At 42.6% G+C, this 14320-nt stretch overlaps 1 protein-coding gene across 1 annotated transcript in view; it reads right to left on the reverse strand.

Moving 5' to 3' along the window:
* The window catches only part of LOC139167562 (aldehyde dehydrogenase family 3 member B1-like), a 53422-nt gene that overhangs the window by 25667 nt on the left and 13435 nt on the right, over positions 1-14320 (reverse strand). The window contains exons 4-5 of the mRNA XM_070752187.1: positions 8812-9270; positions 1106-1268 (exon numbers count right to left, since the gene is read on the reverse strand). Coding sequence (XP_070608288.1) covers positions 1106-1268; positions 8812-9270 — 622 coding nt within the window. The remainder of the gene's footprint in view (positions 1-1105; positions 1269-8811; positions 9271-14320) is intronic.

Genomic DNA, 14320 nt, shown 5'->3' on the forward strand with positions numbered 1-14320 from the left:
CGAGACCAAGCTACAAGAAATAAATTGGAATCACTCTATAATATGTAAACAGATATATTGCTCTTGGGTTAAGGGGATTATACAAGAAATACCCCCAATTTGGTGATGGGGAATGTGTGTATGTCGGGGTGGTGGGCACAATTCACTACGCAGTTTTATGTTGTGTGATGTTAAATTGTTAAAAATCAATAAAAAATATTATTAAAAATAATAATAATAAAACATAACAAGACAGGCAGACATAAAATAGACAAAACATAACACCTAACATAAAAAGGAGCTACAATTGCTCCTCTCAGTATTGAAGTCATCTTAATACAGAAAGGAAAAGTTTATTATAATTTAGATCAATTCAGAAAAGTAAACATCTCTATAAAATTTCTTTATGTAATCTATTCTATATCTGATACATTTAACTATTAAAACTCTACTAAATACCTCCGACTATACCTGCGCAGTTGGTCCCTTCTAGCCATGAGCCTGCGCATATGGGCATCTATCCACCGATCCTTCTCTGAGTCTGATGATTCACTAATAGGGTCATTAACTAATGGGCTGGCTGCACCCATCTCTCCGTCTATTATTAAAATTACTATTAAAATTTCAACATCATTAAGCATTTATTTTATTCCACCAACAATAAACCTTTTGCCAAGTTTTATGAAACTCTGTATCCACTTGATTATTCAAGTCTAATAAATTATTATTAATTATTATTATCATGGCGGTGGGGCGCTGCGGATCCTAAGCAAGTGAGCACACTTCTGCAAACTGGCCACCCGAAAAAAATTGAGACTTTTTAAAAACACCGCAGAACGCGGGACAAATTGCTAAAAAGTGGGACTTTCCTGCCAAAATGAGACGTCTGGTCACCTTAAGTTAGAATGAGTGTGAATGCCTGGTTTTTATATCGTTGAGGTTTTAATATTAGTTTTAGGTTGGGTTTCTTCTGCTGTATTTTGTATTGTATTTTATTCTCATTTTTGTAAGCCGCTGAGTCTGCGGAGAAGGACGGCATAGAAATCCAACCAAATAATTAAACAAATAAATAAAATTGCAAGTCCCCTCTGAGCTGCCAGATGCTCTTGATGGGAGGCGCACTCACCTTGCGTAGGTCTGCACACAGGGCATGCTGGATGTCTGCATGCCTTTCTTCCAGGAAGTGGCACAAGGCCTCCAGTTGCTGGACTCGATACTCTTTTGGACGCGTCTTTCCGGTCAGCCAGGTAGCACGTAAGCAATGCACTAGGTCAGCGTAGGGGTTTGTACTAGGACAAAACAAACACTCATTGAATCAATAGATTGATGGAAGAGGCATACTCTTTTTTAATCATTTATGTTAATCCTGATCCTGCGAGGCAGGGTGCCCTGTAAGAACTGGATGGGTTATCATATTGCCTTTCTTTATTTTAATAACAGAGTTTGCACATTCAAAGTGTTGCCACCATTAAAACCGCACGTGTTATGGGGCCTGTTTATTTGCAGAACTGCCTCTCCCTAAGAGTGTCTGCCTGTCCTACCATATCCGATAGGCAGTGAAGGGCTGCAACATTTTTTACTACCACACTGTGGGTGTGTCTTTTTGTGGGTGTGGCTTGCCAGGCATGTGACCAGGCGGGAGTGGCTTGACGGTCATGTGATCGGGGGGTGGCTTAAAGGTCATGCGACTGGCTTAAAGATGGCCAACTTGACGTCACTCATGTCAAGGTTTGGGTTAGGGTTACTGTGCCTGGCCTCTCCTCGCCTCAAAGAGATACAATTTCCGTATCTATTTACTATTACTGAACATCTAAAATATACTATCTAATTCTATGTATATATGCCATATGTGTACATACATATTACACACAGGCACACAGAAATATACATTATCTACTATATAAACTGTTTGTGTATGTACACACACTCTCACACACACAGCTCTTCTAAAATTATACACATTCAACCTCATTTACTGCAATAGGAAAAACATACCAGAGCCCAGAAGGGAATAAAAGAAAAAAAATCAATTTTTTTCTACCGGTTCGGTGTACATGACCGTACTGATAGGAGCCCATCACTGCAAATAGGTATTTCCCCTCTGAAATCCTGTCATCTCATGGGACTTCAAAAGTGTGCCTTTTCCATGGCGGCCCTTATTTTATGGAATACTCCATTCTTTTAGCTTCAGATATGGTCATCACGACATTTAAAAAAAAAAAAATCCAGGCAGTAGAATAGAACAGAATACCCTGTTTCCCTCAAAATAAACCATCCCCTGATAATAAGTCCAACTGGGCTTTTTAGTTCATGGCAATAATGCCAAACACTTATTTCAGGGTTCAAAAAAAAATATAAGACAGGGTCTGATTTTCAGGGAAACACAGTAGAATGAAATTGGGTAATTGCCGCACGAATCCCAGCGATCGGTGAGGTCCCACAAAGTTGGCCTCCTTAGGGTCCCATCGACCAAACAATGTCGGTTAGCGGGACCTAGGGGAAGAACCTTCTCTGTGGGAGCCCCGGCCCTCTGGAATCAACTCCCCCCAGAGATTCACACTGCCCCCTCCCTCCTTGCCTTCCGAAAGAGCTTAAAAACTCATCTTTGCCGCCAGGCTTGGGACTCTTAGATCTTCCTCTGACCACTGAATGCCTTAAGTATGATTGCTGAATGTTTGGTTAATAAGTTATTTTTTTTTAGGTTAATCTTCTCTTTTAATTGTTTTTAATATTGTAGTACTAATTGGATTATATTACTGTTCTGTTTTTATATATGCTGTGAGCCGCCCCGAGTCCTCGGAGAGGCGTGGCATACAAATCCAATTAAATAAATGAATGAATGAATGAATGAATAAAATAATTAAAACTGGCTGCAAAGCATCCAAGTGTAAGGTGCAATGTTTTTGCTTTTGTTTGGCAATTTTATTGTTTCATGATTATGTTTTATAGATTAGATTAGATTTATTGGATTTATATGCCGCCCCTCTCCACAGACTCGGGGCGGCTCACAACAATAGTAAAAAACAGTACATAGTGACAAAATCCAATGCCCACCAATCCAATTACAATTTTAAGTTAAGAAATTCATAAAACAATCCCAATATATATAAAAAACAAGCACACAATCAATCAAACGGCAAAACAACATGGGCAAGGGGGAGATGTTTTAGTTCTCCCATGCCTGACGGCAGAGGTGGGTTTTAAGGAGTTTACGAAAGGCAGCATTTTATATTATAGAATTTTATTGCTGTTTTGAATACCGCTTCATAGTGCTTTACAGCAGTTTACAGCATACAGTATTCCTCATTTGACCCACCTCAGAAGGATGGAAGGCTGAGTCAACTTGGAGCTGGTGGTAAGGTTTGAACTGCTAGCAGTTAGCTGAAGTAGCCTGCAGTGCTGCACTCTAACCACTGCTCCACCCCGTCTCTTTAAGACAGGTAGACATACAAATCTTCTAAATAAATAAATAAAATCCCTTTCTAAAGGAAAGCTTGATTTGCCATAATGAGTCCACTGCTTACCTATGAATCAATTTAAATTCTCCATAGCACTTCCCCCACCCTAGTATGGATACTAAACACCTGAACAAAGCTACTTCTCTGTTAATGAAATAAAAGTTGCAGGAGTATTTTGGCCAAGGACCAGCAGACATAGAAACAACATAGAAACCAACTGATTCAGATCAATTTGGTGCAACTCAACTGCTACAATCGCAACAATTACTTTCACAAGAGTTCCTATTGTGAAATTTGGGCTGCTGAATCCCATCGGTTTCTTCACCTTGGCTACAAAGAATTACAAAATATCTTTGCTGTCATCTAGGAGAGCAGTGGCTAGCTGCAAAGATGTCTTCAGAGCCTTCCTGGAACAAGAATATCAGAATACAGTGATCCCTCGATTAGCGCGGGGGTTACGTTCCAAGACCTCCCGCGCTAATCGATTTCCGCGTTATAGTGGTGCGGAAGTAAAAACACCATCTGCGCATGCGCGCCATTTTTTTCATGGCCGCACATGCACAGATGGTGGAGTTTGCGTGTGGGCGGCGGGGAAGACCAAGGGAAGGTTCCTTCGGCCGCCCAACAGCTGATCTGTTCCGCAGCGCGGAAGCAGCGAGGAGCCGAAGATGGGGTTTCCCCGTTGCCCAGGCAAAGGGGAAACCCCATCTTCGGCTCCTCGCTGCTGCCGCGCTGCGGAGCGGATCAGGTGTTGGGCAGCTGAAGGAACCTTCCCTGGGTCTTCCCGCCGCCCAGGCAAAGGGGAAACCCCAAGATCGCTTGCCGCTTGCCGTATTGCAGCTTGGAGCCTTGCTTCGCCTCCTTCGCTGCAATACGGCAAGCGGCAAGCGATCTTGGGGTTTCCCCTTTGCCTGGGCGGCGCTGGGGCCATGTGGAGCCGCTCATCTAGGGGGGCGTGGACCGGCAAGGTACCCTCCGCTCTCTCTCTTTCTCTCCCTGTTACCGGTGTGGTATAAGAGAGAGAAAGAGAGAGAAAGGAGGGCGACTTGCCAGTCCACGCCCCCCTGGATGAACAGCCTCGCATGGCCCCAGCGCCGGGCTCCGCTGTTGCCTCCGCCCCCATTCGGCTCTGCAGCTGAGAGGCAGTAGCTACGTTCACTCCTTTGTCCTCCCCAGCACCTAGTGTCCGGCCCCACGCCACCTCCAGCTCCCGGTAACACACCCGACCTCTACTTGCAGGAGGGGGGGAGAGAGAAGGGAGGAAGAGAGTGTGAGAGAGGAAGAAAGAGAGAGAGAAATGATAGAAAAAAGGGGAGAAAAAAAGAGAAATGAGAAAATGATTGAAGCAGAGAATGACAGGAAAGAAAGAGAAAGAGACAGAGAAGTGACTCTTGGTGATGACGTATGACATCATCGGGTGGGAAAAACCGTGGTATAGCAAAAAAACCGTGGAGTATTTTTTAATTAATATTTTTTGAAAAACCGTGTTGTAGCGTTTCGCACTAATCGAGACCGTGCTAATCGAGGGATCACTGTATCTCCGAGACCGCCTTCTGCCGCACGAATCCCAGCGACCGATTAGGTCCCACAGAGTGGGCCTTCTCCGGGTCCCGTCAACTAAACAATGTCGGTTGGCGGGCCCCAGGGGAAGAGCCTTCTCTGTGGCGGCCCCGACCCTGTGGAACCAACTCCCCCCAGAGATTAGAACTGCCCCTACTCTCCTTGCCTTTCGTAAGCTCCTTAAAACCCACCTTTGTCGTCAGGTATGGGGGAACTGAGACATCTCCCCCGGGCATATACAATTTATGAATGGTATGTTTGTATGTATATTTGTTTAGTAAATGGGGTTTTTTAAATATTTTAAACTACAATTTAGATTTGTTATGAATTGTTTTATTTTGTTGTGAGCCGCTCCGAGTCTGGGGAGAGGGGCGGCATACAAATCTAAATAATAAATAAAATAATAAATAATAAATAATAAATAAGTACAACTCACATGCCTGAAGCTTGCTAGAGTTACATTTGTCACCCTTCATTTCCCAAGCTTGGGGACAAAGTAATTTGCTTTGCACCAGGGGAAGTAATCCATGCAGAAGAACAGTTCATATAAACAACCATCACAACGACCTTTTTAAATGCGAGATGCTTTTATAATTTATCATTCATTTTATCGGTTATCATGATTATTTTTATTTGCCTGACAAAGCAATTCTGTGCAATAAGCAGGCAGGATGGATGGGCAAGGATTCCAACAACAGATAAGCAATGTTGGAAAGAAATAAGACAGACCCTGCTGAATGTCGGACTATTACAAGTAATCAGCGGTGGGCTATGAGCCAGAACGCTAAATTGCGCTTGCCGCCGCGGCGCATAAGTTCTTGTGGGACCAGCGCGATTTGCTGCTGCGCCTGTGCACGAAACTGCAAGTGCTCCCGTGTTTCAATGAGGGTTTTTGCTTCAGCACATGCCGAAACATGGGTGCACCTGCAGCTCCTACGTGATTTTTCTACCTCCACAGGTGCAGCAGCAAAATCGCACTGGTCCCGCAAGAACTTACGAGCCGCCACGGCGAGCGCAATTAAACATTCCGGCTCGTAGCCCACCACTGCAAGTAATCCTCAGTTTGCAAGTATTTATTCAGTGACTATTCAAAGTGGGAAAAGCGATTTATGGCCTCCCAAAGGTGCTTTTTCAGGAGGCCACAGGATTTTATTGTTTTTTTCTTTCGAAGACGTTTCACTTCTCATCCAAGAAACTTCTTCAGCTCTGACAGGATAATGGGGGATGGAAGGATTTACATTCCTTGAAGATAGTTGCTAATCTGCATCCACTTAGAGGGTACAGTGATGGGCTATACGGGTTGGGTCAGGTACGTAGAACCAGTAGGAAAAAAATTGGTTTTTCTTCTTTTTTTCCCTTCTGGGGTCTGGGTATATTTTTCCTATCGCAGTAAATGAGGTTGAATGTGTATTACTTTAGAAGAGCTGTACGTGCATGTGTACATACACTTTATATATTAGATAATGTATTTTTGTGTGTGCCTGTGGTAGTATATATGGCATATATACATTGAATTAAATAGTTTATATTGGATGTTCAGTAATAGGGAAATTGTATCTCTTTGAGGTGAGGAGAGGCCAGGCAGCCTAACCCAAACCCTTGACGTGACATCAAATTGGCCACCTTTAAGCCAGTCACATGACCTTTAAGCCAACCCCTCCAGTCACATGATCGTCAAGCCACTCCCACCTAGCCGCATGGCCAGCAAGCCTCACCCACAAAACAAGCCACGCCCACAGTGTGGCAAGAGACATTTTTGCAGTCCTTCACTGGTGCAGATAGAAGATGAAGATTATCAGCTGTTTGCAAGGAATAATCAATTTTTTTCATTCCACATTATCCTATCAGAGCTGAAGAAGCTTCTTGGTTGAGAAGTGAAACATCTTCAAAAGAAAAAAACAAGAAAGTCCCAGTTGCTTGCAGAAAAAGCACCTTTGGGACAGCCATGAACTGGATGACTGAAAATCTCTACAGACTTTTGATTTATGGCAGCAAAAGTGACATGGTGACATGATCAAAATTTTGGTACTTGACAACTGGCATATATTTATGTCAGTTGCATTCTCTCATGGTCACGTGATGACAATTTGTAGCCTTTCCAGCCAGCCTCCGACAAACCAATTCAATGGGGGAGGCCAGATTCCCTTAACAATTGCACAATTCCCTCAACAATGGCAGTGATTGACTTAACAAGTGTTGCAAAAAGCTGGTAAAATGGAGCAAAACTCACTTAACAGCTGCTTTGCTTAGCAATGGAAATGTTGGACTCAGTTGTGGTCATAAGTCAAGGACTATCCGTGTCTTGTTATTATTACAAATACAGGAACTGTTTGTTAAATGACAGATCTAAATCTAATTTTCTTTTGTAATGTATAAAATGTGTGTTTCTTCATCTCTGCTGCCCCCTTGTGAGCGCAATTCTAAATGCTCTCTCTGGATTCACACATCATGTTAGTTAGCCTATAATGGGATTTGTTCAGTTTTGATGTAACATCCTATATGAACTCTGCTGCAAAGGTTTTTAGAAGAGCCTCGGTGGCTCAATGGTTAGAGTGCAGTCCTGCAAACTACTTCTGCTAATCACCAGCAGATCGAATCTCAGTAGGCTCAAGGTTGACTCAGCCGTCCATCCTTTCAAGATCAGTAAAGTGAGGACCCAGATTGTATGCTTACTCACTGTAAACCGCTTAGAGAGGGCTGTGAAGCACTGTGAAGTGGTATATAAGTCTAAATGCTATTGTTATTAAGGAATATTTCCAGCCTAGTATGATGTGTGTATAACGTTCTCACTGTAAATCCCTAGACTCAGGTAAATGTGCTTCAGATCCATCTCTGTATATTTATTTATTAGATTTGTATGCTGGCCCTCTCCGAAGACTCGGGGCAGTTCACAACAATAAAAACAGTACAAATCCAATAGTTAAAAGAATTTAAACCCCTTAATATAAAAAACAATGATACGTCTCATACAAACCATACGTGTAGCGGGAACGGCCCAGGGGAATCAATTTCCCCATGCCTGACGACAGAGATGTGTTTTAAGGAGTTTGTGAAAGGCAAGGAGGGTGAGGGCAATCCTAATCTCCGGGGAGAGTTGATTCCAGAGGGTCGGGGCCACCACAGAGAAGGCTCTTCCCCGGGTCCCGCCAGATGACATTGTTTCATCGATGGGACCTGGAGAAGGCCAACACGAATCCCAGCTACTGATTAGGTCCCACAGAGTTGGCCTTCTCTGGGTCCCGTTGACTAAACAATGTCATTTGGCAGGGCCCAGGGGAAGGGCCTTCTCTGTGGCGGCCCCGACCCTTTGGAACCAGCTCCCCCCTGAGATTAGAATTGCCCCCATCCTCCTGGCCTTTCGTAAGCTCCTTAAAACCCACCTCTGCCGTCAGGCATGGGGGAACTGAGATAACTTCCCCAGGCCCATACTGTTTATGTATGGTATGTTGTGTGTATGTTTTCTTAAATTATGGGGTTTTTTAGTTTTAATTATTAGATTTGTATTGTACATTGTTTTTTTCCCCCTATTACTGTTGTGAGCCGCTCCGAGTCTACAGAGAGGGGCGGCATACAAATTTAATAAATAAATAAAATAAAATAAATAAATAAACTCTGTGGGACCTAACTGGTCGCTGGGATTTGTGCGGCAGAAGGCGATCTCTCTAGTATGATGTACTATCGTGCCATACGCTCACCTGATTCTTCTGTTTTATCAATGGACTATCACACAAATTGAGCTCAACAGAAAATACAGTCTAGTAAACTGGAGGGATCTCCCCTAACCTGTTTTCCTCCACACCATATTTTGTTTTACCTTTGTGAGTCATGGGATTCGCCGCAACTGCCCCAGGGGGTGGGGACGTTTTGACTGGATCTCCCTGACGAGGAGCTCTGTGTGTTCCCACTTGGGTTTTCCTGAGATTGCCTGCTTTCTTGACTTCTTCCACCTTGCCCTGAGCTTCTGCCTTCCCCTGATCCACAGTGAGAATCTCGGGGGTTTTGTGGTTGCCCCATATTGTGACATCCTGAACAGCTACTCTGCATGCCACCTTGTTGTCTGGTCCAGTCCTCGAATTTGTCCTGATTTCTGATAGACTCCCTCCCAAAACTCGCAGTCTGGCTGCTTTCATCTTCAAGAGGAATTTCATGGATTTTGTGTTCATCCAAGGTAGCATCTTGCTGGTCTTCAGATTTCCTAGTCAAGGCCTCAATTTTGGATTGTCTTACGTCTGGCTGTTCAAGAAATGCACTTGGCGATATTTCTCCAGCTAGAAAGAGAGAAGAAAATAGTCAGACATTCTCTTTTGCTGGCTATTAAATCCTACACCTTTTCTGTGCATAAGTGCTAATGTTCACTACTTCTGTTAAAAGGGAATAATAGGTATACTAAGAACTAAGACTAGTGATGGGCAAACCCAACAGTGTTTGGGTTCGGCAAGTTCGGACGAACTTTACGCAAAATTCGGCCGAACCCGAACCGAACCCAAACTCGAACCCAAACGGGGAATCCCTCCCACAAAGAGATTCTGGGGGCGGAGTTTTGACGTCACCGGCAGGTTGCTAAGGACGCCAAGGTGATCACTTCCTGGATTCCATGGAATCCAGGAAGTGATCACCTTGGCATCCTTAGCAACCTGCCGGTGACGTCAAAGCTCTGAATGCCGAACACAACCCCAAACTTTGCCTGAAGTTTGAAAAAATTTCGGGTTCGGGTTCAGCATACCGAACACTGCAAAATTCGGTATGGACCCGAATTGTGCGGGTTCAGCTCACCCATCACTAACTAAGACCCTTTCAGTTAATTTTCTTTAACACTATTTTAGGTCCATGGATGCATCTCTATTATATTCTATATTGAAGAGAATACAGTGGTACCTCGAGATACGAGTTTAATTCGTTCCGGACCTGGGCTCTTAAGTCGAGCAGCTCTTATCTCGAACGACTTTTCCCCATAGGAATTAATGTAAATAATTTTAATTGGTTCCAGCCCTCAAAAAACTCACAAAGTTAGTCTAAATTATGCAGAAAGACATGTTTTTAATGAAGAAATGTACATGTACATATAAATGAATAATGAAGTTTCTTTCACTTAACTTGTAAACTTTCTTAAACTTTTAAATTTACATATGTTCAACTTCTCTGCCACCCAATCCTGTAGGACAGAGGTCCCCAACCCTTTTTGCACCAGGGACCGGCTTTAAGCGATCAAGAGATGAATGGGTGAATGAATGGACGGAGGGTGGGAAGGAAGGAAGGAAAGAGGGAAGGGACAGGAACAGAGGAAGGAAGCAAGGAAACTTATGAAAGGGGAGAGTAAGAGAGGAATGAGTGAAGGGAGGGAGGGAGGGAAGAAGGTGGGAAGGAGAAAGAAAAGAAGAAATAGAGGAAGGGAAGGTAAAAGAGAAAGAAAAAGAGAAAGAAAGAAAGAAAGAAAGAAAGGGGGAAGGGACAGGAACAGAGGAAGGAAGCAAGGAAACTTATGAAAGGGGAGAGTAAGAGAGGAATGAGTGAAGGGAGGGAGGGAGGGAAGAAGGTGGGAAGGAGAAGGAAAAGAAGAAATAGAGGAAGGGAAGGTAAAAGAGAGAAAGAAAAAGAGCAAGAAAGAAAGAAAGAAAGAAAGAAAGAAAGGGGGAAGGGACAGGAACAGAGGAAGGAAGCAAGGAAACTTATGAAAGGGGAGAGTAAGAGAGGAATGAGTGAAGGGAGGGAGGGAGGGAAGAAGGTGGGAAGGAGAAAGAAAAGAAGAAATAGAGGAAGGGAAGGTAAAAGAGAGAAAGAAAAAGAGCAAGAAAGAAAGCTGCAAGCACCCCCCCGAGCCCCCCAGGCCGGCTGCAACCTTTTAAAACACGTGCGCCGCTTCGCAGCTGTCTCCTGAAGCCGAACGCGGAAGTTAGCGTTTGGCTTCAGGAGACAGCTCCTTGGCGCTTGTATCTCGAATTTGGGCTTGTAAGTAGAACAAAAATATCTCTCCCCTCCCAGCTCTTATCTCGAGTTGCTCTTAAGTAGAGCAGCTCTTATGTCGGGGTTCCACTGTAGTCACAAGTTGTGAAGTATTTCAGGGCATTCCCTGCCAGTTAATAAAACATATACATATATTTTAAATTATCACAAATATTATTGAGAGGAAAGGGAGTCAGCCAGGTAGGACGTGAAATGAGATGATAGAATTATCAATGTCTTTGTAGTGTATTGAGACAACCACATTTTTAAATGGTGTGGTAAATTTCCTGTAAATTTTACTGAAAAGTGGCATTGTAAACTACATAAATTATATTTATGCTTTGTTTTTAAACTTGCACCTCAGCATTAAATCATTTATATAGAATCCCCTATCCTCCCTCCCTCCCTCTCTCTCTCTCTCTCTCTCACACACACACACACAGTTTGAAATGATACATATCATTCTGCTGTTTTTATAGCCCACTCTTCCACAGCTGGTGGCTTCCAGTCCAGTAATACTGGACTGCAATTCTCTGAATTGTGACCAAAAATGCTGTTGCAGAATTTTGGGATGTAACATCTACACATTTGGAAACTATTGAAGTGAAAAAGGTTGGTGATTGTACTAATAGATCAAACCAGCTGTTGCTACACAAATATCAAATTGTGTGTGTAAAAATATTTTTAAATTCAGTAGGGACTTTTTCCATAGTTTTCTATGACTTTTTCCATAGTTTTCTATGACTGCAATTTGACAAAAGAGCTAACAGATTCTACTTGCGATGGAAGAATGGTACCAAATTTTAGAAATACTGTATGTATAAACGCTAGTGGATAAATAGATTTAAGCCAGTACTATCTGCACATTTGCCACTTGAACAGATTGAAATAATATTCCATGGTAATAGATTTTCAAAAATACATTAGAAGAGCTTTATACCTAAAAAGAGAAGTATAATAGAAGCATAAATTATAATAGTATGGTTCCTTAAATATGATGGTATTTAAGATTCTGAATAACATCATGCTTATCCATGCGTATAATTGGATGAATATGCTGCCTTTCTTTCAAGGGATTATTTAAAAATTCACAGGTATTGTTTTATTTTATCCTCATAGTAACTTTGAAGCATACTGACCCAGCATAGATTTGATATCTTCAGTCAAAAAACATTACTTAACTCTGAGTGAATAACACCGTGATTGATTTTGCTTCTTTTGATTTCCATTATCATTATTATTATTATTATTATTATTATTATTATTATTATTATTATCATCATCATCATCATCATCATCATCATTATTAACATTATTATTATCATTATTATTATTATCAGTAGTAGTAGTACTAGTAGTAGTACTACTACTAGTAGTAGTAGTAGTAATAGTAGTAGTGGTGGTAGTGATAGTTTAATTTATATGCCGCCCAACTCCCCAAGGACTCTGGGCAGCTCACAACAAAGAGAACAACATCTAAAAAGAACAATTACAAAAAAACAATTTAAAACCCATGATGTTTGTTTGTTTGTTTGTTTGTTTGTTTATTTGATTTGATTTGATTTGATTTGATTTGTATGCCGCCCCTCTCTCCGAATGATAAAACTATTCATATCCTTTGTGACCAGATCTAGATGATGTATCATTTGATCAATAGGCCTCAGGCCTGCCAGCAAAACCAGGACTTTATGGCTTTCCAGAAGACCAGTGGGGTGGGGGCCAGGTGAGGGTTGCACTTACTGGCCACTACCGGTACACCCTCTGGGATCATCATGGCCATGCGCCTGGCATGTGCAGGCGCACCCAACAGTGTGAGATTTCATTTCTGCGCATGGGCAGCAAGCGAAATCTCGCACGAGGATATTTTCTGCACAGAAGCAAAAACCCTCCAAAAGTTACATGCGAGAGCGTACTCGTGCAAGGTTTTCCTGGCTGCGCATGCACAGAAGCGAAATCTCATGCGTGCATGCATCGGGGTGCAGAAATGTATGTGCATCTCAATTTTCGCTGTCGGAACCCCGATCCCAGTCATACCGACTGCAACCCAGTACTGATGGGAGTAGTACGTATCTCAGGAGGTAGTTGGTTCCAGAGAGTCAGAGTCGCCACAGAGATGGCCCTTCCTCGCAGCCCCGCCAACTGACACTATTTAGCTGATGGGACCCAGAGAAGGCCAACCCTGGGGCCCTTATTGGTTGGTGAGAGCTGTGCAGTAGAAGGCGGTCCCAAAGACAGTCTGGCCCTAAGCCATGTAGGGCTTTATAGGTGATAACCAACACCTTGAATTGTGTCCAGAGATTAATTGGGAGCCAATGCAACTCGCGGAGAGTTGATGTGATGTAGGTGTACCTAGGTCTACCCACAAAAGCTCACGCAGCTGCATTCTGGTCTCCGGACACTTTTTCAGGGGTAGCCACATGTAGAGCATGTTGCAATAGTCTAACCATGAGTGATAAGGGCATGAGTGACTGTGAGAAGAGCTTCCTGATCCAGGTAGGGTCACAATTGGTGCACCAGGCAAACCTGTGCAAATTAATATCTGGAATTTGGAAATATTACATATAATATCCGGCCATCTTCAGAAAACAGATCCCATCCAATTCAGAGAGGTTACTGAATCAGGGAACAATAGTTGCTGCTCAGGTCCAAATACATCATAGTATACTTTTGAATCATCTGTTAGTCACCGTTCTTCTGCACCTGCCTTGCAAGCCAGAAATAACCACTCAAGCTATTAACAACTCAGGAAGAACTGTCAACTTCGTGCATTTAAAATTTGTCAAAGATCAAGGAATAACAGCTGCAATCTCATTTAGTACTTAAAACCAGTAATAGGCTGCTGTCCCCACAGGGAGGGGATGCAGTGGAGGTAATATTTTATGCACTATTTATTGAATACTTAATAGTTTTTTTAATTGTCCTTCCTTCTTTAGTGCCTTAGTATGATCCTTAATTACTTTTAAAATAGGAAATAATTAAATAGTTTGTTTTACCCATAAACGCTTTAATCATTTTAGAAGTTGTGGGTGCTCCATCACTGAAGGCTTTCAAAAAGAGATTGGACAACCACTTGTCTGAAATGGTATAGGCATACTGTCTGAGTAGGGAGTTGGATTCGAAGTCCTCCAAGGTCCCTTCCAACTCTATTGTTCTATTTTCTAATATCAACAAATGGTGGCGTCCTACTTAGCATGCATCCCTAAGTTTTGTATAGTTTTAGGACTGGAAAGGCTCCAGGCTTATGGTCTGCATATCATCTGATCTGATGGCACCATAATTTTTAGTTGCATATAGTTACAGAAATCATATGAATTTATCCAAAGAGACTTTAGCAGCTGAACTAACCAAGGAATTTTGTCCAGACTTATGCACCAGGTTTGCTG

This window comes from Erythrolamprus reginae, chromosome 1 (assembly GCF_031021105.1).
Source record: "Erythrolamprus reginae isolate rEryReg1 chromosome 1, rEryReg1.hap1, whole genome shotgun sequence".
In the NCBI taxonomy this organism is placed as follows: domain Eukaryota; kingdom Metazoa; phylum Chordata; class Lepidosauria; order Squamata; family Dipsadidae; genus Erythrolamprus; species Erythrolamprus reginae.